The 19,992-nt window shown below is 28.1% G+C and overlaps 1 protein-coding gene across 1 annotated transcript; it reads left to right on the plus strand.

The window, feature by feature from the left end:
* The first annotated feature begins 107 nt into the window (after positions 1 to 107).
* LOC138309248 (uncharacterized) lies at positions 108 to 17,174 on the plus strand. The gene is made up of 3 exons (XM_069250401.1): positions 108 to 433; positions 4,130 to 4,282; positions 16,103 to 17,174. Exons 1-3 carry the CDS (start codon positions 184 to 186, stop codon positions 16,315 to 16,317), a joined length of 618 nt encoding a protein of 205 aa, XP_069106502.1. The 5' UTR covers positions 108 to 183; the 3' UTR covers positions 16,318 to 17,174.
* Positions 17,175 to 19,992: the final 2,818 nt, after the last annotated feature.

A 19,992-nucleotide genomic window follows, 5' to 3' on the forward strand; every position in this document is an offset into this window, starting at 1 on the left:
GCGCATGTATAAATCGTTAATGTGAAACATGAGTAAAATTTGAATAAAATTTGGGGCGGGACGTTTATGAGACGGAACGCCAGCCCGCAGTAGATCTGATATATCTATTGTGATGTAAATAGTTCCGCGTGCTTACGACGATGTGATGATGACCCAACGTTTTGAACGGAGAAAACTTTGAAAATGGTGGACAGGGTAGTTATAGCGCTTGCCTTTTCTCTGATTTCCCTCGCCTTCCTGGTGGCGGCGTACGCTAGTCCATACTGGATAGAATCGTTCCAGAGGGCGGACAGCGTTTTCATTAAAGCAGGAATTTGGGAGTTTTGTTTTAATGATTTCACGTTTTGGAAGGATTTTAATGGCAACCGATACAAAGGATGCTGGTATACATTCAAGAAAGCCATGAAACCTATATGGTATTGGCTAAATCCACGTAAGTATATTCACTCACATACTTAATTTATTTATATATTTATTTAAGCCAAGTCAGAATACTCAAATACTTTATTATAATTAGTTTGCTTTATATATTCATTTATCTATTTATTTACTTATTAATTTATTTATTTCCTCCAAGTAAATATACTCAAATACTTTATCATGTTAAATATGCTTTATTTTTCATTTACATTTTTTTGAAGATTTTATCATTTATTTTCTGTTTGTGCCGATTTAATTAATAACATCATTAACCCTTGATAATACTGACAACCCCCAGAAGAATGGACAAGCTATATATTGCAAAGTTAATTTTATAAAAGTTGTTTCATCACTTTTAGTTCTAATTATTATGTTTTACATCGTATACTATAAAACCATTACAGATGTCATATTATCAAGAATGGATTTAAAATGTACATTTCACCTTGATTCCTTAATCTGGTAATACCACCCTTGTCAATAGGATGTGGTGTGGTGATGTGTTTAGGTCATTGTGATACTTACATATCGGATTCTGGGCAGTTCATTAATGAATAAAAACCTAAACTTTTACTTTCATTGGTACATTTGTACTTAGTAACAAAGACCCTTGAGACAAAGTACTTAGACAACCTCTGGGACCCACAAAACGACTACTTTTATATACAATGTGTAAACGGTATACTAAACAGGTCGATATGGGGACAAACATTAGGACCTTCAAATGACATTGAGATAGTCATCTGTAATATACACCCTGGTGAACAATGACTAAACATGAGAGCGCCTATGTGTCAAGTGCTAATCTACTTATACGGCCGCATGAATGCAACTGCAGTGGTAGACAACGGACGATACATTAGCATTTTTAACAGAAAAAATACTTTCCCCCATAAACATGTAATTTTTTCAAAGGTTGCCATGGTTGTGGCCATGGGGTCAGCCTTCATGAGTATCAACATTGTCCCCACACAGGAGGGATTCACTCATCGCATCACGGACACAAGCTTCATTCAGTTCATAACATCTATAATAATAACGTATATAACATACTTTCTGAACATGTATACTAATAATGTTTATACTATTTGTCATATACATTTAAATTCTGAACATACATAATAAAAATGTATATATCATTTGTCTCATATGCTTTCTGAACATACATTATAATAATGTATACATGTATAACATTTGTCAAATATACTTTATGATCTTACATAATAATGATGTACATGTATATAACATTTGTCTCATATGCTTTCTGAATATACATTATAATAATGTATACATGTATAACATTTGTCAAATATACTTTATGATCTTACATAATAATGATGTACATGTATATAACATTTGTCTCATATGCTTTCTGAATATACATTATAATAATGTATACATGTATAACATTTGTCAAATATACTTTATGATCTTACATAATAATGATGTACATGTATATAACATTTGTCTCATATGCTTTCTGAATATACATTATAAAAATGTATACATGTATAACATTTGTCAAATATACTTTATGATCTTACATAATAATGATGTACATGTATATAACATTTGTCTCATATGCTTTCTGAATATACATTATAATAATGTATACATGTATAACATTTGTCAAATATACTTTATGATCTTACATAATAATGATGTACATGTATATAACATTTGTCTCATATGCTTTCTGAATATACATTATAATAATGTATACATGTATAACATTTGTCAAATATACTTTATGATCTTACATAATAATGATGTACATGTATATAACATTTGTCACATACACTTTTGATCTTACTAATGGCGATCGAGCTATGTACTAATGCTTCACCCTAGACGATATGATATATGCCTGACGTAGTTGAGAGATAAAAAGGGATATTTATATCGTCCTCACCGTAGTTCACCACTGTGCTTTTGTGTCTAACAACTAAATCTGGTTTAACACTGACGAGTTGTTTAAGGTTCGTGTTAACTTTCTTTAGTCTCAAATTCTGCATACTGAATAGCCGCTTATTTTCGCGGATGAAAATTTTCGTGGTTTGTACCAAAAACTAGTAAAAGTAAAACTAAGCGAATCAAATTTCACAATTTGGCATCAAGGGTATTAATAACTCAATCAACTCTTAATATTTCACGGATACAAAGTTCGCGATTACATCGATGACTCGCGAAACCGCGAAAATGTCATACCCACAAAAATAGCCGATTATATGGTATTTGATGTTGATCCCGTCTTAAAATCAAAATATATATTTTCATTATAAACCTTAGTAATGCTAATTGAAGTTTGGAAGCGCAGTAAGATATTACTGAAAGGCTTTTGTTTATACTTTCATTTGTATGGTCGCAATAGAATCTCATTACGAATTGTGTAAACATTCAGTATGCCAGAAAGGTAGCTATTCTCAGTTTGGACAATTGGATGAAGGATTTTGTATTTTGCCATTTTTTTACATACAAGAATGGATGAATTCATCTCAATTGTATAAAGATATGTTTTATTGTTGAACAAATTTCATTTTGAAACATATCAGACAACATACTAGTTGACAACAGGCGGCCATTTTGTCATTGGATACCTGAAAGTCTTTTTCACCGCTTAATTATGGCTTATTATATCACATAACTAAGGGATTCTCACATTTTATTTCTGGCCAGATTTTCACGACCCCACGTTGTATATAGGCACATTACTATTTTGAACAAGAAAAACAACATACAATAGAAATTTTAAAAACATTTTGAAAGGAAGACATGTTTGATTTTGAAAGATAAATTTTCAAAGACTAATCACTCCGTAGGAGTGGAGTATAGATGGAGGAATTTCGTTATATAGAATTTCGTAAATAAAACGAATGAAGATTTGACTGTTTATGTTTAGAAATCGGCGGAAAGATTTAGATAGTTTAATAGCGAATATAATAGTCATTATGGGATTTTGTAATCAGATTGAAAGTACTTTCAAAACAATGACAACAATTAATGACATCATTTGCTAAATATTCAATGCGTAATGGTGCACACACTGATACATATACATGTTCATAAGGATTACCTAAATGCAATTAGTGATCCATCTTATGCTAACCGCAGGTAAACTGAGACATGGGCGTAGTGTAGTGAATATAAGTAATAACGAGTTCTATGTCTGTCAAATTAATTTCATAATTTTGTACAAAATAAAAAGATAAATAAAAAAGGGAACCATCATGATATCCACGAAGCAATCTTTGAATTCGGCCTTGACCCTTATCATAGACTCTATATTTACACTTGATCTTAATCCTGGCATTTTAATCACGATTGTCACTCTGGACCCCGATTTTCAAAATTGACCCATAATATCAAATACTTCTTATCGCCTTTGAGAACTTGACCATAATTTTCGATATTCATACTTTTATTTTTGGACTTTAACCTGAATGACAATATAGACTCTGCTATCGACCTTGGTCTTCAGCGCTGTATTCGATTGTAATTTGACGAACTATACCATTAACTTGAATTTTGGTATTGTCCTAAAAGTCGAGGTAATCAACCATGTTAATCTAACGTGCGACTTTGGACCATTTGCTCTAACTTGCTTTTGGTTGTCATGCATTCCTACGTTTATTATCAACCTTCACCCTGAATATTGACCTCGACCTTGAATATCGACCTTCAACTTTCTCTTGACCTTTTCTATTCCCAGATTGGCTGATCCTCGTGCAGGTGTTGTCGAGTCTTGCTATACTCTTTTACGGCATCACGATCATTTTCATCGTCCTTGCTGTCTGCCACGTGTTTTCGGAAAATCGGATGGAAATGATTATCTTTGGCTCCAGTATTGTCGAGTTCGTCATAGGTATGTGCATACCTATATATATAGGTCTATAAATTAGGCTAAAAATAAATTTAAATTAGATTTATATTAACTGTAATTTTGATAGTTTAGATCTAAAATTCATTGTTCAGTATACATGAATTGTATCTGGAAATAGGTCAAATTTAGTTTACATGTACATCTGTGATGTGTAAAAAATGAGTATCTAGAAATTGTATTAACTCATGTATGTGAAGGATTTTGGATGACTTCAATGACCCTATTTAAGTCACATTGATATATTCCCCTATCATTCAAATACATTACTTTATATGTCATATTGTTATATGTTTTGTTATACAGTTATCTTTCTTTGTCATACTGTTATATATCTATGTCATACTGTTATATTTCTTTGTCATACTGTTATATATCTATGTCATACTGTTATATTTCTTGGTCATACTGTTAATTATATTTCTTGGTCATACTGTTATATTTCTTTGTCATACTGTTATATTTCTTTGTCATACTGTTATATTTCTTTGTCATACTGTTATATTTCTTTGTCATACTGTTATATTTCTATGTCATACTGTTATATTTCTATGTCATACTGTTACATTTCTATGTCATACTGTTATATTTCTTTGTCATACTGTTATATTTCTTTGTCATACTGTTATATTTCTAGGTCATACTGTTATATTTCTTTGTCATACTGTTATATTTCTTTGTCATACTGTTATATATCTATGTCATACTGTTATATTTCTTGGTCATACTGTTAATTATATTTCTTGGTCATACTGTTATATTTCTTTGTCATACTGTTATATTTCTTTGTCATACTGTTATATTTCTTTGTCATACTGTTATATTTCTTTGTCATACTGTTACATTTCTATGTCATACTGTTATATTTCTTTGTCATACTGTTATATTTCTTTGTCATACTGTTATATTTCTTTGTCATACTGTTATATTTCTTTGTCATACTGTTATATTTCTTTGTCATACTGTTATATATCTATGTCATACTGTTATATTTCTTGGTCATACTGTTAATTATATTTCTTGGTCATACTGTTATATTTCTTTGTCATACTGTTATATTTCTTTGTCATACTGTTATATTTCTTTGTCATACTGTTATATTTCTATGTCATACTGTTACATTTCTATGTCATACTGTTATATTTCTTTGTCATACTGTTATATTTCTTTGTCATACTGTTATATTTCTATGTCATACTGTTATATTTCTTTGTCATACTGTTATATTTCTTTGTCATACTGTTATATATCTATGTCATACTGTTATATTTCTTGGTCATACTGTTAATTATATTTCTTGGTCATACTGTTATATTTCTTTGTCATACTGTTATATTTCTTTGTCATACTGTTATATTTCTTTGTCATACTGTTATATTTCTTTGTCATACTGTTATATTTCTATGTCATACTGTTACATTTCTATGTCATACTGTTATATTTCTTTGTCATACTGTTATATTTCTTTGTCATACTGTTATATTTCTAGGTCATACTGTTATATTTCTTTGTCATACTGTTATATTCTTTTTCATACTGTTATATATTTCTTTGTCATACTGTTAATTATATTTCTTTGTCATACTGTTACATTTCTATGTCATACTGTTTATATTTCTTTGTCATACTGTTATATTTCTTTGTCATCATACTGTTATATTTCTAGTCATACTGTTATATTTCTTGTCATACTGTTATATTTCTATGTCATACTGTTATATTTCTTGTCATACTGTTATATTTCTTTGTCATACTGTTATATTTCTTTGTCATACTGTTACATTTCTATGTCATACTGTTATATTTCTTTTTCATACTGTTATATTTCTTGGTCATACTGTTATATTTCTTTGTCATACTGTTATATTTCTTGGTCATACTGTTATATTTCTTTGTCATACTGTTATATTTCTTTGTCATACTGTTACATTTTCTATGTCATACTGTTATATTTCTTTGTCATACTGTTATATTTCTTTGTCATACTGTTATATTTCTATGTCATACTGTTATATTTCTATGTCATACTGTTATATTTCTTTGTCATACTGTTAATTATATTTCTTTGTCATACTGTTATATTTCTATGTCATACTGTTATATTTCTTTGTCATACTGTTATATTTCTATGTCATACTGTTATATTTCTATGTCATACTGTTATATTTCTTTGTCATACTGTTATATTTCTATGTCATACTGTTACATTTCTTTGTCATACTGTTATATTTCTATGTCATACTGTTACATTTCTTTGTCATACTGTTATATTTCTTTGTCATACTGTTATATTTCTTTGTCATACTGTTATATTTCTTTGTCATACTGTTATATATCTATGTCATACTGTTATATTTCTTTGTCATACTGTTATATTTCTATGTCATACTGTTATATTTCTATGTCATACTGTTATATTTCTATGTCATACTGTTATATTTCTTTGTCATACTGTTTATATATCTATGTTATATATCTATGTCATACTGTTATATTTCTTTGTCATACTGTTATATTTCTTTGTCATACTGTTATATTTCTTTGTCATACTGTTATATATCTATGTCATACTGTTATATTTCTTTGTCATACTGTTATATTTCTTTTCATACTGTTATATTTCTTTGTCATACTGTTATATTTCTTTGTCATACTGTTATATTTCTTTGTCATACTGTTATATTTCTTTGTCATACATACTGTTATATTTCTATGTCATACTGTTATATTTCTTTGTCATACTGTTATATATCTATGTCATACTGTTATATTTCTTTGTCATACTGTTATATATCTATGTCATACTGTTATATTTCTTTGTCATACTGTTATATTTCTTTGTCATACTGTTATATTTCTTTGTCATACTGTTATATATCTATGTCATACTGTTATATTTCTTTGTCATACTGTTATATTTCTTTGTCATACTGTTATATTTCTATGTCATACTGTTATATTTCTTTTTCATACTGTTATATTTCTTTGTCATACTGTTATATTTCTTTGTCATACTGTTATATTTCTTTGTCATACTGTTATATTTCTAGGTCATACTGTTATATTTCTTTGTCATACTGTTATATTTCTTTTTCATACTGTTATATTTCTTTGTCATACTGTTAATTATATTTCTTTGTCATACTGTTACATTTCTATGTCATACTGTTATATTTCTTTGTCATACTGTTATATTTCTTTGTCATACTGTTATATTTCTTTGTCATACTGTTATATTTCTATGTCATACTGTTATATTTCTTTGTCATACTGTTATATTTCTTTGTCATACTGTTATATTTCTTTGTCATACTGTTATATTTCTTTGTCATACTGTTACATTTCTTTGTCATACTGTTATATTTCTTTGTCATACTGTTATATATCTATGTCATACTGTTATATTTCTTTGTCATACTGTTATATTTCTTTGTCTCAATACTGTTATATTTCTTTGTCATACTGTTATATTTCTTTGTCATACTGTTATATTTCTTTGTCATACTGTTATATTTCTTTGTCATACTGTTATATTTCTTTTTCATACTGTTATATTTCTTTGTCATACTGTTATATTTCTTTGTCATACTGTTATATTTCTTGTCATACTGTTATATTTCTTTGTCATACTGTTATATTTCTTTGTCATACTGTTATATTTCTTTGTCATACTGTTAATTTATATTTCTTTGTCATACTGTTACATTTCTATGTCATACTGTTATATTTCTATGTCATACTGTTACATTTCTTTGTCATACTGTTACATTTCTTTGTCATACTGTTATATTTCTTTGTCATACTGTTCATTACATTTCTTTGTCATACTGTTATATTTCTTTGTCATACTGTTATATTTCTTTGTCATACTGTTATATTTCTTTGTCATACTGTTATATTTCTTTGTCATACTGTTATATTTCTTTGTCATACTGTTATATTTCTAGGTCATACTGTTATATTTCTAGGTCATACTGTTATATTTCTAGGTCATACTGTTATATTTCTTTGTCATACTGTTATATTTCTTTGTCATACTGTTATATTTCTTTGTCATACTGTTATATTTCTTTGTCATACTGTTATATTTCTTTGTCATACTGTTTATATTTCTTTGTCATACTGTTATATTTCTTTGTCATACTGTTATATTTCTTTGTCATACTGTTATATTTCTTTGTCATACTGTTATATTTCTTTGTCATACTGTTATATTTCTTTGTCATACTGTTATATTTCTTTGTCATACTGTTATATTTCTTTGTCATACTGTTATATTTCTTTGTCATACTGTTATATTTCTTTGTCATACTGTTATATTTCTTTGTCATACTGTTATATTTCTTTGTCATACTGTTATATTTCTTTGTCATACTGTTATATTTCTTTGTCATACTGTTATATTTCTTTGTCATACTGTTATATTTCTTTGTCATACTGTTATATTTCTTTGTCATACTTGTTATATTTCTAGGTCATACTGTTATATTTCTTTGTCATACTGTTATATTCTTGTCATACTGTTATATTTCTTGTCATATGTTATATTTCTTTGTCATACTGTTATATTTCTTTGTCATACTGTTATATTTCTTTGTCATACTGTTTATATTTCTTGTCATACTGTTATATTTCTTTGTCATACTGTTATATTTCTTTGTCATACTGTTATATTTCTTTGTCATACTGTTATATTTCTATGTCATACTGTTATATTTCTTTGTCATACTGTTATATTTCTTTGTCATACTGTTATATTTCTTTGTCATACTGTTATATTTCTTTGTCATACTGTTACATTTCTATGTCATACTGTTATATTTCTTTGTCATACTGTTATATTTCTGTCATATGTCTACTGTTTATTTTTTATTATTTATACTGTTATATTTTCTATGTCATACTGTTATATTTCTATGTCATACTGTTATATTTCTATGTCATACTGTTATATTTCTTGTCATACTGTTATATTTCATGTCATACTGTTATATTTCTATGTCATACTGTTATATTTCTTTGTCATACTGTTATATTTCTTTGTCATACTGTTATATTTCTATGTCATACTGTTATATTTCTTTGTCATACTGTTATATTTCTTTGTCATACTGTTTATATTTCTATGTCATACTGTTATATTTCTATGTCATACTGTTATATTTCTTTGTCATACTGTTATATTTCTTTGTCATACTGTTATATTTCTATGTCATACTGTTACATTTCTTTGTCATACTGTTATATATCTATGTCATACTGTTATATATCTATGTCATACTGTTATATTTCTTTGTCATACTGTTATATTTCTTGGTCATACTGTTACATTTCTAGGTCATACTGTTATATTTCTTTGTCATACTGTTATATTTCTATGTCATACTGTTATATTTCTATGTCATACTGTTACATTTCTTTGTCATACTGTTATATTTCTATGTCATACTGTTATATTTCTTTGTCATACTGTTATATTTCTGTATGTCATCTGTTTATATTTCTTTGTCATACTGTTATATTTCTTTGTCATACTGTTATATTTCTTTGTCATACTGTTATATTTCTTTGTCATACTGTTATATTTCTTTGTCATACTGTTATATTTCTTTGTCATACTGTTATATTTCTTTGTCATACTGTTATATTTCTATGTCATACTGTTATATTTCTTTGTCATACTGTTATATTTCTTTGTCATACTGTTATATTTCTTTGTCATACTGTTATATTTCTTTGTCATACTGTTATATTTCTTTGTCATACTGTTATATTTCTTTGTCATACTGTTATATTTCTTGTCATACTGTTATATTTCTTTGTCAATACTGTTATATATTTCTTTGTCATACTGTTATATTTCTTTGTCATACTGTTATATTTCTTTGTCATACTGTTATATTTCTTTGTCATACTGTTATATTTCTTGTCATACTGTTATATTTCTTTGTCATACTGTTATATTTCTTGTCATACTGTTATATTTCTTTGTCATACTGTTATATTTCTTTGTCATACTGTTATATTTCTATGTCATACTGTTATATTTCTTTGTCATACTGTTATATTTCTTTGTCATACTGTTATATTTCTTTGTCATACTGTTATATTTCTTTGTCATACTGTTATATTTCTTTTGTCATACTGTTATATTTCTTTGTCATACTGTTATATTTCTATGTCATACTGTTATATTTCTTTGTCATACTGTTATATTTCTTTGTCATACTGTTATATTTCTTTGTCATACTGTTATATTTCTTTGTCATACTGTTATATTTCTTTGTCATACTGTTATATTTCTTTGTCATACTTATATATATTTCTTTGTCATACTGTTATATTTCTTTGTCATACTGTTATATTTCTTTGTCATACTGTTATATTTCTTGTCATACTGTTATATTTCTTTGTCATACTGTTATATTTCTTTGTCATACTGTTATATTTCTTGTCATACTGTTATATTTCTATGTCATACTGTTATATTTCTTTGTCATACTGTTATATTTCTTTGTCATACTGTTATATTTCTTTGTCATACTGTTATATTTCTTGGTCATACTGTTATATTTCTTTGTCATACTGTTATATTTCTTTGTCATACTGTTATATTTCTTTGTCATACTGTTATATTTCTAGGTCATACTGTTATATTTCTTTGTCATACTGTTATATTTCTTTTTCATACTGTTATATTTCTTTGTCATACTGTTAATTACATTTCTATGTCATACTGTTACATTTCTATGTCATACTGTTATATTTCTATGTCATACTGTTATATTTCTTTGTCATACTGTTATATTTCTTGTCATACTGTTATATTTCTTGTCATACTGTTTATATTTCTTGTCATACTGTTATATTTCTTTGTCATACTGTTATATTTCTTTGTCATACTGTTATATTTCTTTGTCATACTGTTATATTTCTATGTCATACTGTTATATTTCTTTGTCATACTGTTATATTTCTATGTCATACTGTTATATTTCTTTGTCATACTGTTATATTTCTTTGTCATACTGTTATATATTTCTTTGTCATACTGTTATATTTCTTTGTCATACTGTTTATATTTCTATGTCATTTCTTGAATGTTATATTTCTTTGTCATACTGTTATATTTCTTTGTCATACTGTTATATTTCTTTGTCATACTGTTATATTTCTTTGTCATACTGTTATATTTCTTTGTCATACTGTTATATTTCTTTGTCATACTGTTATATTTCTAGGTCATACTGTTATATTTCTTTGTCATACTGTTATATTTCTTTGTCATACTGTTATATTCTATGTCATACTGTTATATTTCTTTGTCATACTGTTATATTTCTTTGTCATACTGTTATATTTCTTTGTCATACTGTTATATTTCTTTGTCATACTGTTATATTTCTATGTCATACTGTTATATTTCTTTGTCATACTGTTATATTTCTTTGTCATACTGTTATATTTCTAGGTCATACTGTTATATTTCTTTGTCATACTGTTATATTTCTTTTTCATACTGTTATATTTCTTTGTCATACTGTTAATTACATTTCTATGTCATACTGTTACATTTCTATGTCATACTGTTATATTTCTATGTCATACTGTTCTGTTATATTTCTTTGTCATACTGTTAATTACATTTCTTTGTCATACTGTTATATTTCTATGTCATACTGTTATATTTCTATGTCATACTGTTATATTTCTTTGTCATACTGTTATATTTCTATGTCATACTGTTATATTTCTATGTCATACTGTTATATTTCTATGTCATACTGTTATATTTCTTTGTCATACTGTTATATTTCTTTGTCATACTGTTATATTTCTATGTCATACTGTTATATTTCTTTGTCATACTGTTATATTTCTTTGTCATACTGTTATATTTCTTGGTCATACTGTTATATTTCTTTGTCATACTGTTATATTTCTATGTCATACTGTTATATTTCTTTGTCATACTGTTATATTTCTTTGTCATACTGTTATATTTCTTTGTCATACTGTTATATTTCTATGTCATACTGTTATATTTCTTTGTCATACTGTTATATTTCTTTGTCATACTGTTATATTTCTATGTCATACTGTTATATTTCTATGTCATACTGTTATATTTCTTTGTCATACTGTTATATTTCTTTGTCATACTGTTATATTTCTTTGTCATACTGTTATATTTCTTTGTCATACTGTTATATTTCTATGTCATACTGTTATATTTCTTTGTCATACTGTTATATTTCTTTGTCATACTGTTATATTTCTATGTCATACTGTTATATTTCTTTGTCATACTGTTATATTTCTTTGTCATACTGTTATATTTCTTTGTCATACTGTTATATTTCTATGTCATACTGTTATATTTCTTTGTCATACTGTTATATTTCTTTGTCATACTGTTATATTTCTTTGTCATACTGTTATATTTCTTTGTCATACTGTTATATTTCTATGTCATACTGTTATATTTCTTGTCATACTGTTATATTTCTTTGTCATACTGTTATATTTCTTTGTCATACTGTTATATTTCTTTGTCATACTGTTATATTTCTTTGTCATACTGTTATATTTCTTTGTCATACTGTTATATTTCTTTGTCATACTGTTATATTTCTTTTTCATACTGTTATATTTCTTTGTCATACTGTTATATTTCTTTGTCATACTGTTATATTTCTTTGTCATACTGTTATATTTCTTTGTCATACTGTTATATTTCTTGGTCATACTGTTATATTTCTTGTCATACTGTTATATTTCTTGTCATACTGTTATATTTCTTTGTCATACTGTTATATTTTCTTTGTCATACTGTTATATTTCTTTGTCATACTGTTATATTTCTATGTCATACTGTTATATTTCTTTGTCATACTGTTATATTTCTTTGTCATACTGTTATATTTCTTTGTCATACTGTTATATTTCTTGTCATACTGTTATATTTCTTTGTCATACTGTTATATTTCTTTGTCATACTGTTATATTTCTTTGTCATACTGTTATATTTCTTTGTCATACTGTTATATTTCTTTGTCATATACTGTTATATTTCTTTGTCATACTGTTATATTTCTTTGTCATACTGTTATATTTCTTTGTCATACTGTTATATTTCTTTGTCATACTGTTATATTTCTTTGTCATACTGTTATATTTCTATGTCATACTGTTATATTTCTTTGTCATACTGTTATATTTCTTTGTCATACTGTTATATTTCTAGGTCATACTGTTATATTTCTTTGTCATACTGTTATATTTCTTTGTCATACTGTTATATTTCTTTGTCATACTGTTATATTTCTTTGTCATACTGTTATATTTCTTTGTCATACTGTTATATTTCTTTGTCATACTGTTATATTTCTTTGTCATACTGTTATATTTCTTTGTCATACTGTTATATTTCTTTGTCATACTGTTATATTTCTTTGTCATACTGTTATATTTCTTTGTCATACTGTTATATTTCTTTGTCATACTGTTATATTTCTTTGTCATACTGTTATATTTCTTTGTCATACTGTTATATTTCTAGGTCATACTGTTATATTTCTTTGTCATACTGTTATATTTCTTTGTCATACTGTTATATTTCTTTGTCATACTGTTATATTTCTTTGTCATACTGTTATATTTCTTTGTCATACTGTTATATTTCTTTTTCATACTGTTATATTTCTTTGTCATACTGTTAATTACATTTCTATGTCATACTGTTACATTTCTATGTCATACTGTTATATTTCTATGTCATACTGTTATATTTCTTTGTCATACTGTTATATTTCTATGTCATACTGTTATATTTCTATGTCATACTGTTACATTTCTATGTCATACTGTTATATTTCTTTGTCATACTGTTATATTTCTTTGTCATACTGTTATATTTCTATGTCATACTGTTATATTTCTTTGTCATACTGTTATATTTCTTTGTCATACTGTTATATTTCTTTGTCATACTGTTATATTTCTTTGTCATACTGTTATATTTCTAGGTCATACTGTTATATTTCTATGTCATACTGTTATATTTCTATGTCATACTGTTATATTTCTTTGTCATACTGTTATATTTCTATGTCATACTGTTATATTTCTATGTCATACTGTTATATTTCTTTGTCATACTGTTATATTTCTTTGTCATACTGTTATATTTCTATGTCATACTGTTATATTTCTTTGTCATACTGTTATATTTCTATGTCATACTGTTATATATCTATGTCATACTGTTATATTTCTTTGTCATACTGTTATATTTCTTGGTCATACTGTTACATTTCTAGGTCATACTGTTATATTTCTTTGTCATACTGTTATATTTCTATGTCATACTGTTATATTTCTATGTCATACTGTTACATTTCTTTGTCATACTGTTATATTTCTATGTCATACTGTTATATTTCTTTGTCATACTGTTATATTTCTATGTCATATTGTTATATTTCTTTGTCATACTGTTATATTTCTTTGTCATACTGTTATATTTCTTTGTCATACTGTTAATTATATTTCTTGGTCATACTGTTATATTTCTTTGTCATACTGTTATATTTCTATGTCATATTGTTATATTTCTTTGTCATACTGTTACATTTCTATGTCATATTGTTATATTTCTATGTCATACTGTTATATTTCTTTGTCATACTGTTACATTTCTTTGTCATACTGTTATATTTCTTTGTCATACTGTTATATTTCTATGTCATATTGTTATATTTCTTTGTCATACTGTTATATTTCTTTGTCATACTGTTAATTATATTTCTTGGTCATACTGTTATATTTCTTTGTCATACTGTTATATTTCTTTGTCATACCGTTATATTTCTTGGTCATACTGTTATATTTCTTTGTCATACTGTTATATTTCTTGGTCATACTGTTATATTTCTTTGTCATACCGTTATATTTCTTGGTCATACTGTTACATTTTCTATGTCATACTGTTATATTTCTTTGTCATACTGTTATATTTCTATGTCATACTGTTACATTTCTTTGTCATACTGTTATATTTCTTTGTCATACTGTTATATTTCTTTGTCATACTGTTATATTTCTTGGTCATACTGTTATATTTCTTTGTCATACTGTTATATTTCTTTGTCATACTGTTATATTTCTTTGTCATACTGTTATATTTCTTTGTCATACTGTTATATTTCTTTGTCATACTGTTATATTTCTTTGTCATACTGTTATATTTCTTTGTCATACTGTTATATTTCTTTGTCATACTGTTATATTTCTTTGTCATACTGTTATATTTCTTGGTCATACTGTTATATTTCTTTGTCATACTGTTATATTTCTTTGTCATACTGTTATATTTCTTGGTCATACTGTTATATTATTTTGTCATACTGTTAATTATATTTCTTTGTCATAGTGTTAATTATATTTCTTGGTCATACTGTTATATTTCTATGTCATACTGTTATATTTCTATGTCATACTGTTATATTTCTATGTCATACTGTTATATTTCTTTTTCATACTGTTATATTTCTTGGTCATACTGTTATATTTCTTTGTCATACTGTTATATTTTTATGTCATACTGTTACATTTCCATCCCATACTGTTATACTTCTTTTGTCATACTGTTGAATTTTTTTGCCACACTGTTATTTTTCCTCTCATATCATTATATTTCCCTATCATGCAGTTATATTTCTTTGTCATGTTATATTTCCATTTCATATTTATATATTTATTTTTATATTGTCTTTGTCATATTGTCATATTTATATATTTCAGTGATCATGCAGATTATTTCACTAACATTATACGGAATTAAGAGAGGAGGTAGGGGCTGGCTTCCGAGACCGGATCAGAACTTTCTATCGTGGGCATACGGTCTGTACTTCGTGTCCGCAATATTTACGCTGGCTGGGGCAATCACACTCTTTAAGGCAGGCATGAAAATCAGAAAGAAGTTGAAAGAAGACTTCCCTAACAGACGCCATGTGTAACTTTGATAAAAGTTGTACGGAGACGTATTATTTCTTTGGGCTCTCCAGTATAAATTCCGACCCGTTTAGGTTTCAAGGCGGTATCGCTTAGGACGATTCAGTAAAATATTAACCCCGTCTACTCAGACCAGACTTCGATAATATTCGTGTATAGTACCATGTAGAATATGTGTTTACCTATTTTTGATCTAGACCCCTAAAACGTCTCAATCTTGTTAAAGGGAATTCTGGTGATTCTGAATTGAAATAATTTTCATGCGAGCTGATTACATTGATAAACGACTTTGGGTTATCCCAGTATAACGCCTCTGGGTTCTGTTTATGCTTTTATGTCTTTATGTGTGACAGGTATATCATGACCCATTTATCCTATTCCGGGAACGTTCACGTTACATTATCACTACAGGGATTTAGAATTTATATGGAGTTGTTCCACCAACAAGTCTACTATCCGTACCGGAAAGTCGTATCCAGGGCTATTCCCAGTAAACCGCCTATCCCAGACTATACATGTACTACCGTACACCACCCAGGCATTTGTCTTTAGCACTTTTCTACAGGAATATGCCCTTAATCATATTTCATAATGGACCATTTTAGCCCTTGACTTTTGGGGAATTCAAATTAATTTTTAGTGCTGTGGATGTATTGTTTTGGTATTTAAAGACATATCATTTTTTAACATGGAATTTGTTTTGATGCATTAAAGATGCTAATTAGGAATATTGACTATTCGATCTTAATATATGAAACATATAAAAATATGTAAAATTTTGTCGACTGAATGACATTGAATTATGAAGAAAATTGCATGAAATATCATTTTAATCAAGAAATAAAGAAATCTCGAGTTTAAATGTGTGTTCGAATTTCTTTTAACTCTCCAATATTAAAGTAGTGGTACTGAGACCGTAGTGAGACCGAAAGAAAACCATTCAAGGAATAGTTATAATCACATACACGTTTCATGAAAACATTCATAAAATTAAATCTTTGCGTGAACAGATAGACATGTAATGCAATAGCATGATTATTTGGGGACAGAGATATTTACCAAAACTGCAAATCTATTTTCATGAAACATAATCTTAGCTTGAAGCGACAATTACTTCGATATTTTAAACTGAAATTATCGGACGTCAGATATAGGTGATTCTATGTGGTAGTGTTTGGCGACAGAAATATTTACTAAACCTGCTGACTTGTTTTCTTGAAACACTACTGGCTTCATTCTTAAAAGTGACAAATATTTCGATATTTCAACCTAAAGACGCCGGAAGCCTTCAAAGTAATTTTATGTGGAAGCATCCTCGATATTCCAGGGGATTATATCACTGTAGTGATATCCACCCATGGAGAGTGCCATAGGAATCGAATAAAGGTACATTGGCTTTGAAGTTGGGCGACGCTCCCTGTAATTTTTTTCTAGTTTTGTTAAAACAGAGTTCAGGGATAGCTTTAACGACAGTGAGTATCGAGAATGATGTCATTTCTAGACCCTTTTAAAACAGTATGTGTCCCCCTGAACACCTATGTGCTTATTTTCACTGAAAACTAAGGATTTTCAAATATTGACCTCTCTTGGAATCAAAGCGGCCCTCTCTGATTCATCAGCACAATTCCTTATGCATATCATGCTATGTACAAGTTCAAAAAAGTTCAACAAAGGGCTTACGGGCTGTAAGCGATATCTTCGAAAACCAATTGATAAATATTGTTGAAACGATATCAAATCAGTGTAATGAGATAAGGTTTTCAAGTCTGGTAACCTGTCACTAATTTTGAAGCAGGTCATTTCACATACCTATGAATAAAAAAAATCTACCATCTTGCTAAAAGTTCATGATTTTTTTTACATATTTTTCATCTACATGCATTCCCACACATTAATCATTTGAAACTAATGCGCCCTGAATATCCAATAAGCAGACTCTGAAACATTCACTTTCTCTATGAAATCTTGTCCCATGTAAGGGGATTTCCAGAAATCTATTTTTGGTTTGATTCTGCGGTCCTATTATGAATCGCTCCATAGAATATACCCGTTGACCACTGCGTCCATACTACCGTATTTTTTTTTTTAAATGTCAAAAAAACAACGTCAAAATGTAGACCGGTCATCAAATATATATTATGTAGTTTTGAAAATGTGAGATCTTTACGAATATAAAATGTATATCAATTCGAGAAGTACACCTGTTGTCCTGATTAATCCATTCACCCCTGAACATTCACAATGGACTGGTCTAGTCTCTGATTTAGAAGTGCCTAAATATGTCCTCAGGGGTGACACATGACACGTATTTCACTGCCAGTGTCTAATTTCACCACAATTTGACCTGTCTTTACTTTGCCAAGGTGAATTTCATTAAACGATTTGCCCGTATATCATGTGCACAAAGTATTAGATTGTTTTCATTTTATCATGATTTTTATCATTATCTGGTGAAGCTGATTTCTCCCAAATTATCTAAATGGATTGGTACTAGAAACCTTAGACCCGCGCAAAAAGATATTACGTAATATGTGAATTAGTCCCAATGGATAAAATGTGAAAATCATGTGATATTAAGTTTTAGCAATTTATTAAAATATAAACATAGAATCAATATTCAAGAGTACAGACATATTCCATGTATATTCAAGTGTATTCAAATCTTCATTATCACCAAACTACATATGTAGTATATCTACTATTCTTCATTTTCAATTACATCTATTGGTTCTGAAACTATTAAATAATGTTTATCCATACCAGACTCATTGTGCACCAATCAGTTTTTACGATCTCATAATGTATTTCCTAAGATTAAATAAAGCAAAATTCCTTAAGCATATGCTGATACCATCAGCTATTTCCAAGTGCAATATCATTCAACAAAGGACTTATGCGATGTAAGCGATATCTTTGGAAAATAAATTGTGAAATATTGTTGAAATAATATCAGAATCAGTGTATTCTCACTGCGTTCATACTGCCGTACACGTAGTCAAAAGGAATACCATAATCAAATATATATTATCCTCACTTGCTAATCTTTACCCAGTTTTGAAAGCAATACAAACTAGTACTAAGAAGCCTCTATAAACGCCATTAACTTACATAAACGTTTACCTCGCACGATACAACACATCTACAAAAGGTTATTGATAATGGCATACAGAAAAGTGGTACAGTTGGAAATTGTATAGTTTTGCCACAGTTTAAAAGACAGTTTAAATGGAGGAGGGGGTGCTTTCGCTATTTTCAAAAAGTGCCAGGACATATTTCAGCCAAGTTATTTTATTGAAATCCCTCCAGTAGTTTCAGAGGAGTAGTGGTCGATCGTTGTGTGAAGAGACAGATGGACAACAGGAATACAGTAATACAATTTAAAGTAAAATAATGATTCAAATGACGCCATAAGTCCTTCACTGACATAGTATTAAAGTTTGCAGTATAAAAAAGTGTGAAGTAGTATGAAACAGATGATAAGTATGCATATATAAACAAGAGAGGAGAAAAAATTGTTGCGGGGTCGAAACTCAGTACATCCGAAAACAAGCAGGATTCAGCTAGTCACTGATCCTCAACCTAGACTTTTAACGCAACACTCCTCACACTTAGAATTCCCTGATTCCTTGAAGATACGACTACTCAAATGGTTGGGTAGCGCTTGTTGAACGTGTTCCTCA

This window comes from Argopecten irradians, chromosome 15 (assembly GCF_041381155.1).
Source record: "Argopecten irradians isolate NY chromosome 15, Ai_NY, whole genome shotgun sequence".
NCBI lineage: Eukaryota > Metazoa > Mollusca > Bivalvia > Pectinida > Pectinidae > Argopecten > Argopecten irradians.